A 20,404-nucleotide genomic window follows, 5' to 3' on the forward strand; every position below is an offset into this window, starting at 1 on the left:
GCTTCTCCATATCACTTCATGGTCTTCCTTGAGCGGCAGGTGTGTTTTTCCTCTTGAATTGTGGCCTCCAGGAGAGCCAACCCTGCATGTTCACGCCTTCCTGACTCCCCAGCCCCTTGCTCCCTGAGCACTCTCTGCAGTGTCTGCTCATTCAGGCCTGGTCCTCATTGCCTGTCCATCACCTCCTGCGGTGGCATTATTACTCACCACCCAGCCAGCCGCTGAGGCCAGACCCCTTGCCCGCATCGTCCACACACCACCGGGCTGTGTGCTCAGTCTCGCTCAGGCCCGTCCCTCCCCAGCATTCTGGCTGCAGTTCTACCTTAGGCGCCATAATTTCTGACCTGGAATATATTGCACTGGTCACCTATGAGTCACCTTGTCTCCAGGCCTGCTTCTCCCCTCTCCCCATGCTGCCAGGACTATCCTTACAATAAACCTCCCATGTGTCCTCTACTGGACGTTTTTTAACAAGCATAAATGACTCCATTTTGGCTTTGGGAAAAAGTCCAAACGCACTAAAGCCACCAAATAAGATTTGACTGCGACCTTCCAGTCCAACTCCATGACGTCTGCACATTCATTTCCCTTTGTTCACACTGCCTGTCCCCTGCCAGGCCCCTGCCAGGGGTTTCTTCAAACCTATTCTGCATGTCTTTGGCACATGTTATCCTCGCTGTCTGCAATGCTCTCTCCTCTTTTCACGAACTTTCTATTTTTTGCCTCTCAAACGCCTTCTCATTACTCATTTTCAAGTCCTACCTAAAATATCTCGCCTTCAATTGAGTTTCACCCAGATCTTTCAAGCAAGTTGATTAATTGTGCCTTCTACTATGCCCTTTAAGTTGCTCGTATATTTACTTTTATAGACTTCTCACATCCAGTACCGCCAGCTCTCCCAGGGCAAGGCCAGTATCTCCTTTATCTCTGTGGCTCTATAGCTAGTACCTTGTGCCTGGCACTTAGGACTTCAGTGAAGGAATGATTTTACTCGTGAAGGAAGGGGCTTAGGGAAAGTTGGTTTTATCCTTATAACATGCTGATACTTGGTGGGTTTCATGCACAGATGTTTTCCTATACACTGTTTAAAAATAGTGTGTCTGTTTTTAGGAATGAATAATAAAGGAAGGTGAGTTATTATAATTCTCTCGGAAACATTTTACTTTATGTCAGACAATCCCAGTTAATCAGATCATTTTGAAAGTGTCAGCCCTTGAAATAGATCACAGTTCAATTTAATGGTCTACATCCACAGCAGACATATGGCCAATGAGATGTGAGATAAACTTATTATTTATTACTCGTAATCCTTGTAGAGTCATGTTGGTGTAATAAAGAGTCATAATTATGATATTTTGGGGTCTTATATTAACGTTAATCCTTGGAATCACGTTTTTCCATCTGAATTAATGAATAAAAGGGCTTTTGTATTTCAAAATTATTTTCAGCCATCAGAATTAACAGCTAACTTACACATTTTTATACATTTGTCCTCATTGTTTCTATTTCATTATACAAATAAAATTTCAACCCTTAATTCACTAAAAATTCATTGAAATTACCTTAATAATGATATAAGATACTAGTTGATTTTGCCCTCTCTGTGTAAAAATTATGAGATGGGTAAGTCATTAACATTTATAGAGTGCCTATTCTTTCCTCATATCAATTGTCCAGCTCTTTAAGTCTGCTGGTTTGCATTTTATTAAAAAAGAAAAAGAAAAGAAATTGAGGCTTAAAATTTAAGTAACTTTCCTAAAATCAATAAATTAGAGAAGCAAAGCACCTGGATAAGATCCCAGAATGACTACACTACCAAACTCCTATTAATCCCAACAGGGAAAGCATGGTGAAAGTATTTGAAAGTTGGAAAATCACTTTATATCAACATTAGTTTGCACTGATAATGACTTTTGGGAACTTTTTATTTGAGTCAAGAATTCATGAAGTCTTGTTAGATTAAAATATGCCTTGTTATTACCTACCAGGGAAAAGTAACTTGGCTTTGCCAAAAGCAGTGTACATATTGTCTAATCGACACTTAGCGGGTATCTGCAAACGTGAGGCTCTCTCACACCTCCGGGAATGTGCTCGGTCTTTCACTGTTCAGTTGTGGTTTAACAGGCAATGTCCTTAAAGTAGTTTTAAAACTCTTTGTAGTTAAGTACTTTGAGTCGTAGAACTCCAGAGGTGATTTTTGAAGTGGGCTTTAATGAAATATCTATCAATATAATGAAAACCAACTATATATGAAAAAAAAAAAATTCTTTTTCTCCCTGAGATGATTGAAGATGGAGCTGTTGCCACTCAAACTTAACTCATTCTTTCTATGTCTGTCTTAAATTTAGATGTGGGCTGGCTGTATTTGTAAGTAAAAGGCCACATTCTTTCACCTGTACAGATGCATAATATTACCAAGGGTGTCTGTTTTGAAAGTCCATTGAATCTTTTTTCTTTGTCCTATCTTGTCTTTGTCCAGTTTTGACATGTTTGTTTTTTTCCTAATTTCATGTCTATCCAGAACAGTGGTTCTCAAACTTCACTGTGTAATAAAGACCTGGTTAAAGTGCAGATTCCTAGTTCTGACTCAGGCCGCTGGGAATGGAGTCCAGGAATCTGCTTTTAGCGATCATGCAGGTGATCCTGATGCAGGTGCTCCCTGGGCTACACTTGACACCACGCCAGCTGTCCAGAATGTCGTTTCTTTAATGTTAAAAAGTATGTAAGAGTCAAGTGAGCACAGTAAGAGCGTAAATATTACCAAATAGCTGAGCTAAACTGAGTCCATTCTTGTGCACAGGCTTTCAAATGTTATGCATGTCAACAACGTTTACCTGCCCTTTGGAACCTTGCACCCTAAAATTGGATCATGGGGGAAGAGAGGCAGAACAGTACTTGGCTCGGAATCACCTTTTTATTAACATTAGATTTATTCTTTTGATTGAAAGGCAACTTCCTTGAAGTCTTGGCTCATTTTTCTCAGGTCTGAACCTTGGACATTATGTCAGTTATTGAGCCAGGCTTTCGTCCCCAGTACACTTTCATCCTAAAGGTTTTCATTAGTCCACAGAATGTTTGCTGCTGTGGTTATGAGAGCATCTGTTCTGCAGCATGTTTTTGGCTGGTGAGTAAGCTGCAAAACAGCAGAGCTGTTTATTGGAAGAGAAGCCGAGGCTCGGCGGATGCCCAGCCAGCACCTGTGTTCTCAGATGGGCTGACGGAGCCAGATCATCATCTCATGCTGGAGGAAGAACTTGCCAGGACTAATCAGTGCGGGGGAAGAAAAGATCACTTTTACCTGCCTTATCTAGCTGTCATGAGAGAATTAGGCCCTAATATCCTGAGGCACCCATTGTATGGAGGAATTCACTTTTATCTTACATTGAGAAAAGAGCTGCTCAGATGAGGTTCCACAATCTGTGGTACAGAACCTGCACTGAGAAGGGCTGAGCTGATTGAGCTCACCCCAGTTGCCTCTCTAGTGAAATAAGGTTTTATATAATACCCATTTTATTAATCAACATAGATCCTTGCTTCTGCTAACTTTGGGCTCAGTTCTTCTTTTTCTAGTTCCTTAAGGGATAGAATTAGGGTTTTAATTTGGGGTTTTTATTGCTATGAACTTCCCTTTCAGAAATGCTTTTGCTGCATTCCATGCATTCTGGTCTGTTGTATTTTCATTTTCCTTTGTCTCAAGAAAGTTTCTTATTTCTCCTTTAATTTCTCTTTTGATCCAGTGGTTGTACAGGAGAGTGTTAATTTCCATGTGTTTGTGAGTTTTCCAGTTTTCCTTTTGTTATTAATGTCTGGCTTCATGCCATTGTGGTCAGAGAAGATACTTGGTATGATTTCAATCTTCTTGAATTTTCTGTGAATAGTTTTTTCCCCTAACATATGATCCAGCCTAGAAAATGTCCCGTGTGCACTCAAGAATGTGTATTCTGCTGTTGTTGGATAGAGTGTTCTGTCTTTGTCTGTTAGGTCCATTTGGTCTTTAGTGCTGTTCGGTCTGCTGCTTGCTCATTGATTCTCTGTCTGGATGGCCTAGCCATTGTTAAGAGTGGGGTACTGAAGCCCCCAGCTATTATCCTATTACAGTTTATTTTTCCTCTTAGCTATGTCAGTTATTCTATTACTTGTCATAATAAATGTGAGAGCACTTTGTAAAGTATGGACCGAGTTTAAGTTTAAAGGTTAAAGGTTAGGCAGCATTATTTATGGGAGAATTGATTTGATAGTGCAGGCACTTTGTATAAGTAAATTTCTGACAAGTTATGATTAGTGGAAGGCTTTGAAATCACTTCATGTCAATTCGTATGATTCCCAAGGGCAACCAGAAAGCCATTTGTAACCGATTTTGAAATTTAGTAAAAGATCTTTCTCTGCCACAGGTCTGCGAATGTCTTGGTCACGTGAATAAGTAGTACCTTTTGGGAAGCGAACCTGGGGCCCTTATGAGTAGACGTTCATTCCAGAGACAGTCTGTGAAGACTCACTCCACAAAATACAATCCTGTCGATTTCATGTCATCCTCACCATGTAAGGCGAGCTGAGCAGAGCAGCGGCGTTATTCCTGCCCTGGACTAAATATGCAGGAAACCGACATGCAGCAAGTTGGGAATGACTGTCGTCGGATAGTCCAGGTCCCTACACTTTTGTTGTTGTTCTGTGGGCTCCTGCTTCTCCACAAAGTAGCAGTTTACTTTTTAAACATGGCTCCTTGCTAACTTGGTTGAGTTATATTATTATCTCCAATTTTAAACAGACTAAAGTTCCATTTAAGAGAGCAAGCAACGTAGTCACTTGCCCTAGAAGTGTGTCATGACCGGATTTCCCTTCATAGAATAATATTATGAGTTAGTCACACTCCTGTGCTAGTAGGTAGAGTCCTCATTCATAATTCTAGGACAGGGGTACAGGAAAGTAAGATAAATGTTATGTAAGCTGTTAATACTTGGGGGAGCTGGATGTAGAGTATACAGGAACTCTCTACTCTCTCTGTACCTTTTTCTATAAATCTAAAATTATTCCACAATTAAAAGTTTAAAAAAATAAACCAGCTATGTTTATCCTAAGAAGTGTATACCATTAAAGAAAGTAGCAAAGGTGCCCAGACTAAAAGCAGGTATCTGACTCCCCAGGTGGTCTCTCTGCTCGAGGAAGGGTTGGCACCCACAGCAGCCCTGCTGGAAGCATCTAGAGAAAGTGTGTGTACAGATGGGGAACGAGTCATCTCATTTTCCTCTTTGTCTTTTCTTTCTTTCACAGTCTCTTACATGGCATCACAGACATTTGCAGGCTCTTCCATGTGACCTTCCATGTGACTCTGTTTAAATTTTTATTTTCTTTTTTATATTTTATGTCCAATTTAGATGAAATCGCCTGAAGGTTGGGAAAATTCTATTGCACAGAATGTCAAGAACAATAGTAGTAGACAGGGAAGATTTGGGGTGTGTGTGTGGGGGGGTGTTTTCTTTGAGTACTAGACAAGTATTGCTGCTTTTGAACTGTCACCTGTCATGGATCCCCAAGCATGTCTTTCAGGGCTCTTGAGACACATCTGAATCGGTAGGCTTTTGCAAGGCTAGTAATAGTAACAGTAACAGTGGGCACTGGGCCGGGTGCATCACATGAATTGTTTTATCTAATCCTGCAGGGAAGGCACTATAAAATATTATGTCCATTTAAAAAATGAGGAAATGCAGGCTTAGAAAGCTTAAGTAATTTGCTCAGATCACATAGCAGGTAAATGGTGTGGCTGAGATTTGAACCTAAGAATTCTAGCTCTTTTCTATTAAGACATGTATTTATGTCCTTGAGAATTAAAATATATTTGTGGTTGTCTCATGATGAAGCATGCGTCTCAGACGTAAAAAATTAAGAAATTTCTGTATCATTTCAAAAGAATACTGACAATTTAGGACCATGGTTGGCTAATGGTTTTCTCTGCAAACAGGACATTTGTCAGTCACCAAAGGGAAATTAAGTCTCTATGTGAGGGAAATAATAGAAATCTGACCTCCCCCTCTTAGGAAAGCTGCCAGGACTCATTACGTAAGGGCTCCATTTCCTCTTCTTGGGGATAACTGCCTAAGGACCTGGGATAAATCCAATTCTATTTTTCAGAGGTTATATTTGACTCTGACATTGGGCCCTTTCTAGATGTCATCCAGTTATTTGAGAAGGAAAATATCCAGCATTTCACCACTTCTTCAGAAATATCTGTTCCTTGCTCAGTTATCGATGTTTTAAACTGTCAGGGAGTGTCCCTAGGTTTTTCCTGTTTTTGTCGTTGGCCTAGGATTCTCAGGCCTGGTGTACCCCAGAGTGAAACGCTGACTTCTAATCTGTAATGTGGCCTTATGGTCTAGGGATAATCTTGTAAATGAGTGGGTGTCTTTCTTTCTTACTGAAAACTGTATTTCTCATTTTAAGGCAGATTGCTAGAGATGGCTTTTCCAATCTGTGTACAAAGGTTATAATCTATCAGTTCTACAGGCAGTGGTCTTTGGATGCCCTTAATCGGACATACTTTTAAAAATTGCCTAATGGAATGATTTTTAAAAACAAGAACAAAGGACTACTTTGTACTGTGTGGATTTGTAATTATCCAATAACTTCTGGATAAGTATCACCTAACAGTGTGGGAAGACTCCTTGCTTATTAGTCTAGATTCTGAAAGATTTTGTGTTTGATTTTGGCTTTGTTGGGTGTCTGATTAATCGACTGAAAGAGAGTGGGACTCTGGAGAGTCAGCCAGGAAGACAAGCCTGTGAATGGGCGTCAGCAAGTGGAGATGACATGAGAAATCTCTCCTTACCCGTAGTAAGTGCACAGAAAAGCCCATAACTAAAACCTGGGGCGGCAGGGACACTCCTAGGACCCTTGATAAATCTTTATGTGCATGTGTCCTCTACAAAAGTATTTCATGAGTCTTTATACCAAATAAATGTTTCCTCAGGGGCCCAGGCCAGTTAATTGGAAGTGAAGCCCTTTGTGTGAGTGACCGTCCAGCCCAGCTGTTCCCCACGCAGCACACGGGGCAAAGGTCCGCGCACAGCTGCGGGCTGATGTCACCGTCTGATGTCACCGTCTGGGGCCGGGCCTGCGCGGTGGACTGGGATGGACTGTGTACCCAGAGCAGTGCCGTTCCCGCTCCCCATATGGCCCAGCCTCTCCCCTCCTCTCCGCTTCCGTCTGCCTGTCTGTCCTGCCTTCACCCCCTCGCAGTGGCTCTTGTTTTCCAGTTCTGATATGAGCATTTGGATGGGCTAGGATCATGCTATTCCTCCCCTCCCCCCCCAATCCGGAATTCTAAGGGAATTAAGGGAAAAGGCTGTGTGAACCAGCATTTTTCTGACCAGAAAGCTATTTGATACCTTTATTGTGGCCCCACCCTTCTACTTGTGCACTTCGTAAAGTTAGTGGAAGTTAAGGTTGTGTTTACTCATTTGACTAACACGGGCCTTCTTAGATCATTTTTCTCTCCTTCGATAAATAATTAGTGCAATAAAGGGACAAGTGAATGTGGAGATATCCTATAGTAACTGACGTAGCCAGTATCTTTTACGAAATTGTTTTAAAGAAAAAAAATAACTTGCAAAATTTCTTCCCTAAGGACTGGGCTGTCAGGGATATTTTGTGTAATAATCTGGCCTCCAGCTATAAGCTTCCCCGTACTCAGAGCAGCATTACTCACAAAAGCCAGAAGGTGGAAGCAGCCCCCGTGGCCACTGAGGGATGGCTGGATGAGCAGATATCCCTACAATAGAATTCCATCCAGCTTAGAGAGGGCAGGAAGTTCAGACACATGCTAGGACATAGAGGGAGGTTGAAGACATTCTGGTAAGTGAAATAAGCCAGTCACAAAAGGACAGATATTATATTGCTCCTCTTATATGACGTACCTGGAGTCGTCATGGTCATAGAGACGTAGGCTGGTGGCTGTCAGCTGAGAAGGGGCAACGGGGAGTAATCGTTTAATTGGTGGGGAGTGTCAGTTTGGGGGAAGTTCTGTAGGTGGATGGCGGCGATGGTCGCACAACACTGTGAATGTACTAATATCACAGAACTGTACACTTAAAAACGATCAAAATACTAAATTTTATGTATATTTTTCAAAAAATTAGAAGTTTTTTTTAAAGCTGCTGACCGAAACCTTCCAGCCCACCCCAGCTGGATGCAAACTAGCTTGAGTGCCATTCCCCGGGCCCTTCGGTGCTGCCCTGAATTGTTGCTTCCCACACGTGAATGTCGTCTTCTCAGACAAGGAGCCTCCTGGCGCAGGAGGCAGCTGGATGGGGTGGGAGGGGCACAGACACAGTCAGGATCCAAACTTCATACTGTGTCCAGTCTTCAGCCACACACTGGCTACGTGCCCATGAGCAAATTATTTATCCCTCAGTTGGTTTCCTTATGTACATTTATATTCAGAAACAAGGTTCTCACTGCACTTCCGCGAGGGCTAGACGAGATGACGTGTAGGGAGCCCCGTTCTGTGCCAGTCATGAGGCAGTAGTAGTTTTTTGTTTTTACTGTTAGTCCCTTACCCCTTCAATCAATATTTGTGGCTTTGTTTGAATTCTAAGGGTTCTCTTTAGCAGACACTATTCTTGTCATCATTTCAATATGGCCCATTTTACCTCTGAAACAATGCTGAAATAGGACAAGTGACTGGTCTTTCTACTGCCACGTGGCATCTACCCAAGAAAACAATCTACATCATTGCCAGAAATTCATCCCAGGAGCCAGCCAACTCCACATTACTTAGGCAGAAGAGTCATTGATCTAAACTATCCTTTCCTCTACCCTAAAAACATCTTTTTCCTTCTATAACTCCTAGATCATATATTCCTTACCTGAAGAGAGGTAAGGCTTTATTTACCAGACTCACCAGTTCTCATTTTATATTACACTGCTTACCTGTGTTTAACATCAGTGAAAGGAAGTGGGAAAAGTCCAAAGTCAAACTTCCTGAGAAATGACAGAGTCTTCCAGGGCCTCTTAGAGTGTGTGGGAGCACAGATTTGTGTGTGAGCTCTGCAGTGCACTGTTGGTAATTCTGGTTTTGGTAGTGGCGAGTAGGATGCTCTGATTTTAAATTATGTTTATCAAATTACTTTGCCTTTTAAAAATGTTAACCTTTCAATATTTTATTATGTCATATTATGTTGTGTAGCTTTTATAATGTGTTTTTCCTAGCTTTTATACTCTGGTGATTTTTCAATATATATATTTTTTTATTGCTGTATTTTTTAAACAAGTTGAAATGAAGCTCAAATTAAGTACAAGCGAAACCCTGCTCCGTCTGTGTCTTAGCCTCTCCCCGCCAGCTGGCCGGCCTTGGAGACAGTCGCCAAGCAGAGCCTCCTGTCCTCACGACTGACACTGCTCGGTCGCCACATGAGAGGGCGTCTTCACTGGGAGCCCCGCTCTTCTCAAGAGCTTCTCTTCCTGCTTGCGAGATAGGCAGTTGGTTGGTTGTGTGTTTTTTGTTTGTTTGTTTTGCTGCCAGAGACCCACTTCTTCCTGCTCTTTTTCACCGTTCAATTCTGTATTATTAGGCTTGAAACTCTGGTCACCAGAGAACTGAGACATCACAGCTGTGTGCGAATGTTCTGAATTTAGGACATTGAACGAGTCAAATGTCTTTTTTTTTTTTCTTCATCTCTCTTCAGTCACTGCTTCCACCACCTGCGAGAAATTAGAAAAAGCCAGGAATGAGTTGCAAGTGGCTTATGAAGGATTTGTCCAGAAGCTGAACCAGCAGCACCAGACTGACCTAACGGAGCTGGAGAACCGGCTGAAAGAGTTCTACACGGAGGAGTGTGAAAAGCTTCAGAACATTTATATCGAAGAAGCAGAAAAGTATAAAACTCAGCTGCAAGAGCAGGTCTGTGCTTTTGGGACCTGAGCATGTTCTTGGTTATTTAAATGTATTAATTGTTGTTGGGGGATCCACTTCCTTTCATGAACTTCTTTTTGTTGAACATCGCTTGAAGAACATTTTTTTAAATTTAAAAAAGTGAAAAGGGTTTCTTAATTTTTTTTCTCCTTAGGATTAAAACAATGTACATGTGTTGAGTGAAAGGGAAGGAAATGATCAAATTAAAAACAGCAATTAATTTCCTAGGAATAATCCCTTTGTGAGCATTCTGATGTGCTGCTAACCCTTTGGTTTGAATTTCTTTTTAAAGATTTTAAAAATTGATTTCTAGACAGAGAGGAAGGGAGAAGGAGAGAGAGAGGGAGAGAGAAACACTGACATGAAAATGAAACATTGATTGGCAGCCTCCCCACAACCCAGGCATGTGCCCTGACCAGGAATTGAACCAGCGGCCTTCTGGCGTGTGGGATGGTTCTCAACCAAGGAGCCACACTGGCCGTGGCAAATTTCTTCTTTTTTTTAAATGGCACTTGTTTAAGAACCCTGTTTTTCACTTAATAGTATAGCTGTGCTTTCATTTCCTTGTACCCTTTAAAACCAGTTTTCCATTTAGCAAATATCTAGAGCGCCCACTATATGCCACAGGCTAGGGACTGAGGACAGAGAGGCCAGCGTGACGGGGGGAGCCGCCGTGGTCCTGTCGCCGGCTCACAGCATCCCCATTCCTTGTGATGGACTCGCCGTGTCCTTCAGTGAGCCCTGGAGAGCTGTGCGTTCGGTCCTGAGCGGGGGTGGCGATTCAAGTGGTGTTGGTCTTGACATGCGTTACGTAGCCTTACGACGCGAGTGCAAGCTTATTTGTCAGCTTCCCTAAAGTTGCTGCTTGCTGTTCAGCTTGGGACTTTTGATTTTACTGGTCAACTGTTTTGTTGTGTTTTTCTTACAGTTTGACAACTTAAATGCTGCCCATGAAACCTCGAAGTTGGAAATTGAAGCCAGCCACTCAGACGAGGTAGAATTACTGAAGAAGGCCTATGAAACCTCCCTTTCAGGCAAGAAGGCTTTTTTCGGTTTAAGTAGGATTAGATCTAACGGAGCAGCGTGAGTATGTTTCCAAGCGGAAATGACTCGTAACTTGCTCCTCCAGAGCATGCCCTGTGGCATCCCGTTTGGGGTGTTTTGGTGGCATCCCGTTTGGGTGTTTTGGTTTCTTTCCGCCTTGCTCAGTGTTAGCAGATGCCCTTTCCCTTAAGGGCGCAAATAACAGTTTGTTATAAACGACAGCATTTTAGGAAGTAGGCGGACTTTTAAAGAGCTTAAAGGCCTTTTAGGAAAGCTGTAGCTGAGCACCTTGGGTGCTGGGCCGTGGAGGTGTTAGTCTGCACCCTGGCCGCGGTCCGGGGTCCGTGCCAAGCACTCCAGCTCACCGACACACCGACACGCCAGCGCTGCTGTGAGAGGCAAGACGGCGCTTGTTGAATAAAGAAAGGATCGTTTTTACTATGTCATCACGGTTGGAGGGGTTGAAGTCAAAGGAAAAGAAGAAGCTGTTTCTTTCAGAGGGCATGGCTGGCCGTGCAGCTGAAACCGTCACACTGAATTCATTGTATCCCACAGACCAGAGTGTGGCCGGGTGGTAGGAACGGGCTGTGCGACCTTTGGCAAAGCCCCTCTCGTCAGAAAGCAGAGCCGTTGTATGAAGTCCGAGACGATAACATGTAAAAGTGACTCGCCCTGGGTAGACGTTCAGTAAATGTTGTTTTTCTTCCTTTCTGCCAGAAATGGGTTTAAGTTTAGATTTCTGTTTTGTTCACAAAATGCAAGTGGAAAACACAGGAGCTGCGGACCAGGGTTCGAGGCCTCCCCTGAGAAGCCGGCTCTGTGTTCCCTGTGTGCTCCTGGCCTCGGTGGGCCTCAGTGTAACAGTCATACTGCTTCATCATCAACTCTTATATCTGTGTACTTGAACAAGTACAGAATTCCGTGATCTCACAGGATGTTAAAAATATCACTTCTTTGCAGAAATCAAGCAAAGCCATGAATTAGAAAAGAAATCACTTGAGGATTTGCTTTCCGAGAAGCAGGAATCCCTAGAGGTGGGTAAATCTCAATACCAAAAAACAAAAACAAATCATCGTTCTTGAGGGTTGAGGTTTGTGTGGTTCGGGTAAGCTGCTGTGCACATTTTGCCACGTTTCTGGCGTCTGCATGTTGACTTATGTCCCACTTTTCATTATTTGTGTTTTAGAAACAAATCAATGATCTGAAGAGTGAAAATGAGGCTTTAAACGAAAAGCTGAAATCAGAAGAACAAAAAAGACTCTCAAGAGAGAAGGCGAATTTAGTAAGTTGTGCGCGATCGTCCATCACTACCGAGTTTATCTCCTTAGTCACCTTTGAAAGTCGATTTGTGTCCAGCAGCTAGAGAAAGGGCAGGGGTTTGGAGTCCTTTTCATACCTTGCAGTGCGCTCTTCAAACTCTGTCGAACGGCTTCTATGTTTGTGGTGTCTTTGTAAGTCCTAAAAACCGACATGCAGGTGAAGCCCAATGTATATTGCAGGTGGTCTAAGCTGATACCTACAAGAAGACAAGGAGCTTCCCATTAGGATCAGGATTTTATTTGAAGTCTTCATTTTTATTTTATATTTTGCCTTTTGAAATGTAGAGTTCAATGTTTTTTTAGTATATTCACAAAGTTGTGCGTTGGTCACCAGTATCTAGTTCCAGAACATTTTTATCACCTCAAAAGAACCTTGTACTTATTAGCACTCACCCCCTCCTTCACCAGTGATTCTTGTCTAAGAAATTCCCTCATTAAACATCTGATCAATAGTTCGTGCCGCCCATTTGTGTCATACATTTTGGGCGGGTCACTTGAATTTCCGTAAGTAAAGCAAGGAGTCGGGGAATCCACCCTGGAGTTGTGCTCTAAGAAGGTCTCTCCCCTTACGTAGTGTTTATTTTCAATAGACTTCTAGTTAGTGTGTGCGCTGTATGCCATGCAGGTGTTGGGGTGTCACAAAATAAAATGATGGGGCGTTACAGCTGTCCTGGAAGGATCGCCAGGCCAACACGGTCCCATCATAATGAAAACCCAGGAGACGCAGGACCTTATTGTCATTTCTGGTGTTTTCCAAGGAGCCCTGTATATGCACCGCCTTTTCATTCCTGGCCAGTTACTGACTTTGGTGAGAGAACTGTTGTTACCTTTTCTCCCCCTAGACACCGGCAGTGGTCCTGGACTTGCCCAATTTCTCGTCAGAGCTCTGTGCTGTGTCGTTAAGCAACAGTTCTCTCCTACTCCCAATCAAATATTTGGTGCTGCCAATATGTTTAAGAATTTGAACTGTGCGATCGTATTTTAACGATCAGCCAGAGCTACATTCTGCCATGTCTTTCCCAGAAAAACCCTCAGATCATGTACCTGGAGCAAGAGCTGGAGAGCCTGAAAGCCGTGCTGGAGATCAAGAACGAAAAGCTGCACCAGCAGGACGTGAAGCTGATGAAAATGGAGAAACTGGTACGTACGTGCCTTTCGGGGCCTCACCAGAGAGCGCGGAGCCTGAGAAGTAGGAACTGGGCTGTGAACTAGAACCGTGGAGTTGTTTTAACTGCTCCTGAAGCTATTTGAAAGTATACAAAAGGCAAAAGAGGTTTCATTTTCTTTTCTGTGTTTGCTCAAGGCTTGGTCATTGATGCCTTCAACATTATTTTTTTTTTTTTCAAGTAACATGTAAAGCAACATTGGGTCTTTGGAAAACCCACACAAACTAATCAGGCTCCCATTTTAGTGGTCTGTGAATCTTCACCTGCATAAGGAGAATTTTTAAATAATGTAGCATCAGTACTTCAGTGTATCACCAATTCTGGGCAGTTGTCATATGCCCCAAACAGTTAGGTATGGGAAGTAATCACATTGGAGCAATTTAACATTGCTGTCTGAGTTCTTCAGCTTGCTGCCTATGAGTGAGATTGGGATAAAAGAACTGGACTTTAGTAAAATTAATCCAGCTGGATAAATAGCAAGCATTATAAAAACTGTGGATGAAATTTAGTTTGTAGCTCTAGGACAGAGAACTGATGTTGGCCTGTGACACATCTGTCCAGAAGTACATGTTTGAGTGTTGTGCCTAGTGTTCCCTGTGAGCCTAGGCCCAGCCCTGGAGCACCCGTGCTCTAGCCAGGAGTCCCATCGAGTGAGCAAGCGCTTGGCAAGGCCACCTAAGTGATCCCAGCCTCTGCTGACCCTGCCCACTGCCTTGCACTGCTTGTCCCGTCCCCCAATTCTGAGTGACTGCTGAGTTAGTGCCTCATTCGAACGCAGACCTGCCCTGGACAATAGGGAGCATGAACTCACTCTTTGCTTGTTTGTTTGTTTGGGTTTCGGTGTTTGGGTGGCTTATCTTCTGGAGACGCCTACATCTCAGTTGAGGGAGGTAAGGGCTAAGCCGCCATGTGAATACATGGGCACTTGGAATTACCAGGAAATTTTGATTTTTTTTGAAAGGAAAGAAAGGAACTCATGGTTTGTTCATAGGCCCCACCTAGTACATATACCAGTTCCCACCAAGGGTCATACTGCTCTGAGAAGCCTGGTAACTACTTCTCCGGCAGCCCGTGGTGACTCAGATCGCCCTGTGAGCAATGTGCTGCCCCTTCTGTCTTTCATGCGTCAGAGTTTTTCAGAGTATCATGGGCTGTACGAACAGACTCTGCTGTAAAACCAACACATTTTCATTTTCGTTGGTCCATAAATATTTGTCTCTTGCTGTGCCCAAGAGCTATCATGATATTACTCAGCACTGTACTCTGGATGTGGAAGAATGGGTTGGAACGATGACAGGTAAGCCCACCATCTCCTGTTCATTTGTAAGATCCAGGTCTTTGTGAACAATAGGACAGCTGGAAAGCAAGGCGGCTTTCTCAGTATGAAACAAACTCTGCCACCAGGTAGCTCTGGGACGTCACCAGGGCTAGTCTCCTCTTCTCTACAGTGAGGACTTGGCCGTTCACTGTTCTAAGGCCAGTCACTGCCCAGTCTCGAAGTGCAGATTTCCCACCCATGTTTTATCTTGAATTCCTTTCTAATTCCTGGAAATTCCAAGGCCCCCTTTTTTTTACATTCTAGTCTCATCTTTTAGAAAATTATTTCTCCTGCTTGACTTGTCCTGAGCACTTTCTGGATAACAAGATATATTGAGAACAATAGGATCCCAGACTCAGAGCCATAATCAGAGTAGAGTAGTCACATGGTACCGTGACAGGGACTTAGAATTGATTGTGACAGAGCTGTGACGTCGCCTCCCAAGCAAGTAATAAAATCTTACCTTTAGGAAGGGAGCTGGGATGTAATCAGCTCTTCATGTTCAGTGTCTTCTGGGATTTTTTCCTCTCATCTCTCAACCGATCAATTTGGTTTCCTTGAAAGCGTAGCTGGGCAGACCCAAGGAGGGAGGCTTTCTGTACTGTCGTTTCTCTCGTCGGATGCTCTACAGAGCTTTGTAAATTGCTGCTTTGTGTAGCCACTGAGAGGTAAATAAATGCTAAAGAGGAACTAGGAAAACACATTTAAGGCCATGTTAAACATAGCGCAGAACTGTAACCTGTTGGCCTTATGAGTTTTCATCAGACGTGGGAATTTTTTAATTTTTTTTGCAAGACAGTCTATGATATTCTGAAAAATTTTGATGCACGAAAGACATATGGGGCAACAAATTATTAACAGGGTTATCTGGTGCCCTTGATAAGCACAGGATCATGTCTGGCTGCTGCTTTTGTTTTACCACCTTGAACCTCAGAGGCACAGGTGGGTCAGGACACCAGCTCTCGGGGGCACTTCTAAAACCGTGCGACCTGGACCAACTCAGTTACCCAGCTGTGTTCAGTTTTCAGGTGGCTCTTGAAAACTGACACACATTTTTTAAAAAAGCAGATGCTCTGTTTTGCTGCTTCAGGTTCTATTTTGCAATGCGTCCATGTATAGATATTTCAATGTACAATTTAAATCTTCAGTCAGATCTCTCCAAAGTGTACTTGTGTTAGGAGTTTGCCTTAGGAAATGAGGGGCTTTATTTACCCGATCTTAACATCTACTTACCGGCGTTCTTGTTGACGCCCAGGTGGACAACAACACGGCGCTGGTTGACAAACTGGAGCGATGTCAGCAGGAGAACGAGGAATTAAAGGCTCGGATAGACAAGCACATTGCAATTTCAAGGTAAAAAGAGAACGGTCCCGTTTTCCGATCTCCTCCCTTCCTCTTACGTTGAGCGTTACTTTACCATGCTCCACCCAGGTGCCCCCTGGAAGTGTGATTGGAGAAGGTGCCGTTTTCCATCTGGAAAATGGGAGGGTAGCACCTCCTGCTTTTACCGCAGGGGCCTGGACTGAACACTGAGACCTGGGCAGGCCAGCCTTCCCCCCCGGGCCCTGGCTTACTGACGCTGAGAGTACCTTCAGAGAAGGAGCCGCCCAGGGCCCAGGAGGGAAGAGCCCCGAACGTAGGACAGTCCTGAGACATGCTGGTTGCCTGGGGGAGCGTCGCTGAGCCTCCTGTGAAATTGGCCCCAAGTACAGCTTTCTCTTGGGCTCCAGTCCCTGGGCTTCTTAGCCATTCAAATGCCCATGCCCAGTAGCTCCATGCAGGACTTTCCTTATTCCAAAGGGGTGGTTTTTCTGCACTCAAATTTAAAACGGTAAGAACAACTGTTCTCAAGTACATTTCTTTAGAAACTCAGATCCCCACGGTTCCTGGCTCTCTCTTGTCTTTAAGGCAACTTACCACGGAGCAGGCCGCCCTGCAGGAGTGGCTGGAGAAGGAGTCGAAAGTCAACAAGCGACTCTCCATGGAGAACGAAGAGCTGCTGTGGAAGCTGCACAACGGGGACCTGTGCAGCTCCGACAGGTCCCCCACGTCCTCCGCCATCCCCTTCCAGTCGCCGCGGAATTCTGGCTCCTTCCCCAGCCCCAGCGTTTCGCCCAGATGACGCCTCTGGACGCGGAGACTGTCTGGGAGCACTGTCACGGGCCGGGCCGGGCCGCAGGACTGACCCCAAGCAAGGGCGAGGGCGTGGGGCGGAGCGCCCCGCGAGCTGACGCGATGTCGCCGCGCTAGAACTGCAAAGTCCCGACCCCCCCGCATCGGCTCCTCGTGAGGCGGGAGCCCCGGAGGAGCGCGTGGCTCTCTGGCCAAGAGACTCCTCCCCAGATGATTTCGGAATCGATCTGCACAGACATTTGCACAAAGCACTTAAAGAACATTGCCTTTTCCACGGAAGCGTAAGGGGGAAAAACTCTCAGGGGCCTCTTCAGATAAAGATTTATAACCTTTATAATGTTCTTCACCACAGGCACCTTCTTGTGATTTCTATCTGGGGGATGTGTGAATAAAACGATGTAGCGAGTGTCCTGTGTCTGATGCTGCCTCCTTCACTATGTATCGAAAGTCAGACGCTGCATATTTCTGGATATGTACTAATCAGCTAGGTCAGTGTATGAGTTTCTGCAAAAAGCCATAGAAGAGCGAGCAGCGGTTGCTTGGATGAGGACTCTGCCCCCCGCCCCGCCCCGCCCCACGGGAGGGGGAGCTCTGTGCAGTCTCCATCCTTTCGAAGCTTCTTGGCATTCTTTTAGTGTTCAGCCATGTCAGTTAAAACTAACTAGATGTTTTTTCTGTAGATTTTTAACTTTCCCATGTGAACCTAACATTTTACTACCACGATCCATTTTCTCAGGCTATGAGCAGATGCAAAACCCTAATGTTTCTAAAACTCTGTATAAAGAAAAGGGGCAGCAGCCGTGAATCGCTTCTGCCTTATGTTTCCCTTGACCTAAGCTGTCCTCATTGATGTCAACTATTCGTCTCCTCCCATTATCCTCGCTTCCCCCCCTTTCCTTCCTCCCCCAGCCAGAGCCACAAAAGCAAACCTTCTACCTCCTTCCTATTGTTCTCTGGGACAAGGGTAATGGAATATGCTCTTCCAGAGCCAGCTCATCCTCAAGGTGCTGAGACCACTCTCCAAGTAAACCACAGCCTGGATCTGATAGGACAAGTTCTGGGAAACCCTAGAGGGAATAAAGGATGAGAGAGTCATTGGCTAGCAGAACTAAGAAAGGTAGATTCAGTGTTTATCCGTGAATAGGAGTACCTTGGTTAAACCAATGATGCAACATTTAATAGAAGATAACGCTAAGTTTCCATGTACCCTTTGAGGACTCCTCCTGTCTTTGGGAAGGTAGAGTGGCCAGCGTACAAGTAGGAAATGTGGCTTCTAGACCTCTCCTCAAGGTTGCATTTCAGTTTCTTTTCCAGACTTACTACTTCCCCCCAATTCTAATACTTTGGGGGAGGTGGAAGGAAGCACTGTGGCTTTCCCCCCTCTCCCTGCATGTGTCCACATTGTGATGTCAGTATTTACTAACCTGCAATGCTGATGTTAGATGGCTGTACAAATAACCCCGATAGTAAGAGCAAATTCAGGATACTAGAGGTGGCTATTTGAGTCATAATTTACGTGTACACTCCATAGCAAATTAATATTCATGATGCATGTTTATTTTTTGTATTATTAGTGATTGTGTCTGAAGTCTAAACTTCAGCAGTTTATTATGTATGTTACCTGCCATGTTTGCTTCTGAAAAATGGGAACTAGGCTCACTGTCACCTTCTGAAATATCTCTGTGCTTATCCTTTCAGGTTGTTCTCTATGTCATTAGCCAAAGTTGGATTTGCCATCTGTTCCCTCACATGGTAAATCTTGCGCTGTTACCTGTTCTCCTCCATACCATTCAGGTGTCTGGGGAAATCAATCTTACACAGTTAGTATAAAATGTCTTCAGAGAATGGGAGACAACTGGAGAGAAGATAGGAAACAAAACAGAGAACTTAAAGATTTTTCTCAAACCAAATGTTTCACATAGGATGCAAAATGTCGGCACGTCGTGAAATATACGGATGTGTAAAAACTATAATTGTGCTCAGTTTGTAATGATGCAAAGTGTATTTTTACCTTGATTAAATAAATAATGCTGGAATATTTAATATAAGAGGTGCAACCTGTGATGTACTTCAGTCTCCAAAGTGTTATCCAGTGTTAGCCACCTCCCAGCACAGGAGCTGACCTGTCTCCTCCTAAGCTATTTCCCAGGAATTTCCAATGAAACTGCAAAATTGGCCGGGGGCTGAAATTTGGCTCACAGAGCTAAACTTAGAACAAAGCTTTTCTTTTCTAAATTCAAAGCTATGTGTTTTGGAGAAATAACGTTTGACTGGTTTTTAACAATTTCTGCTCTTTAAGGTAAGAAATTGGAACAACTATGGTCTTTTAAATATTTTTGAAGATGCTAAAAGAGGTCTAAATGAAGTGGAATTTTCCTTGATCTGTATACCTATTTTATATTGATAATTAAACTTTTAAAAACACATACTATAGATCTTACTGAATGTACTAATCTAGAACTAGTACTTCTGAGTACAGCAGTTTTTTAAAAAAAATAAAAAGCAAGTTTCTATGATATTTTTGGATACCTTCATATCATAGTTCATATAGTTGAATTATATATTACTACATTTTTTGATGCTCACGTATTATGGTTAAATCAATGGAATATTGGGTATTCACCCAAACATTACTACCAACAAGACCTTCTGCCAACTGAAAAAAGCAAGCACTTAGCCCAGTTTTAAATTTTTTTTACAAAAACTTGCTCATTTAATAATGATTATATAAAGTTGTTTACATATATGCTTTCTGAGTGTAAACACTAGAAACGCATATACGTCGGTAAGCAATCAAGAGACATGCTTTCTGTCAGAGGGGTTAACTTCTATCACTAGACCGTGGCTGCCTGTTCGTCTGGATGCCGGGGTTTGGCGCTCGCCCCGGCCTCTGGCAGGGCACCGGCCAGAAGCGCCCGCGCCGGTTGTGGGCACAAACGGGCTTCCGTCAGTTCATCCCACTTCGCTTTCCAAGTCAGGAAAACTCCACAGTGGTGGCTACTGTGGTCTGCCCTCGGAGGTTCTGGGCCGTGCAAATGTAATACCCGGCATCGACGGTCTCGAAGTCTCCCACCGTCAGGACGCTCTGCGAGATCCTCGTGGTGTGCCCCAGCCCTCTCTGCACCAGCCGCCAAGTGTCCTGAATGGTCACGGGCCTTTCATCCTGTGTAACGACACGCCAGGGCCTGCAGTGAGGAGGCCCCGCTGCCATGCACGGCTCCCGTTTCGCTCAGCGCGGACCATGCGTAGGAGAGACTCGTATTTGTGGCCCACGGACGCGCTCGCACCATAATCATTTTCGGCTGCGTGTTTTTCACAGCAGAGTCGGGGACTTCACTATGCTGTTGGACTCTCTTTCTGCCCTTTTTCTTTAAAGTTTCTACCTAATATAAGATTGATTCTTTTGGAACTCCAAGGATACTGTAGACCTGGCATTAGTTTTAAAAAGTGGATACAATTTCCCACCCTTCTCTTTCCATTGCCCACTTTCACCCTCTCACACAGTGGTTCTTAGTCATAG

The 20,404-nt window shown here is 43.9% G+C and overlaps 2 protein-coding genes across 5 annotated transcripts in view; one reads left to right on the forward strand and one right to left on the reverse strand.

Annotated features, from left to right (window-relative positions):
- MTUS1 (microtubule associated scaffold protein 1) overlaps positions 1-19,409 on the forward strand; it is a 118,606-nt gene extending 99,197 nt beyond the window's left edge. For all 4 annotated transcript variants that reach the window (XM_081130161.1, XM_081130160.1, XM_081130162.1 and 1 more), the window contains 7 exons: positions 9,678-9,892; positions 10,833-10,938; positions 11,909-11,982; positions 12,135-12,230; positions 13,291-13,407; positions 16,007-16,104; positions 16,660-19,409. In XM_081130161.1, the coding sequence (XP_080986287.1) occupies positions 9,678-9,892; positions 10,833-10,938; positions 11,909-11,982; positions 12,135-12,230; positions 13,291-13,407; positions 16,007-16,104; positions 16,660-16,873 (920 nt within the window). In that variant the 3' untranslated portion in view covers positions 16,874-19,409. The remainder of the gene's footprint in view (positions 1-9,677; positions 9,893-10,832; positions 10,939-11,908; positions 11,983-12,134; positions 12,231-13,290; positions 13,408-16,006; positions 16,105-16,659) is intronic.
- A 172-nt stretch (positions 19,410-19,581) lies between these two features.
- Positions 19,582-20,404, reverse strand: part of PDGFRL (platelet derived growth factor receptor like) — a 36,258-nt gene continuing 35,435 nt past the window's right edge. Inside the window, exon 6 of the mRNA XM_081130166.1 lies at positions 19,582-20,047. Within this exon, the coding sequence (XP_080986292.1) occupies positions 19,859-20,047 (189 nt within the window). The 3' untranslated portion in view covers positions 19,582-19,858. The remainder of the gene's footprint in view (positions 20,048-20,404) is intronic.

This window comes from Miniopterus schreibersii (assembly GCF_964146895.1).
Source record: "Miniopterus schreibersii genome assembly, chromosome: 2".
Taxonomy (NCBI): domain Eukaryota; kingdom Metazoa; phylum Chordata; class Mammalia; order Chiroptera; family Miniopteridae; genus Miniopterus; species Miniopterus schreibersii.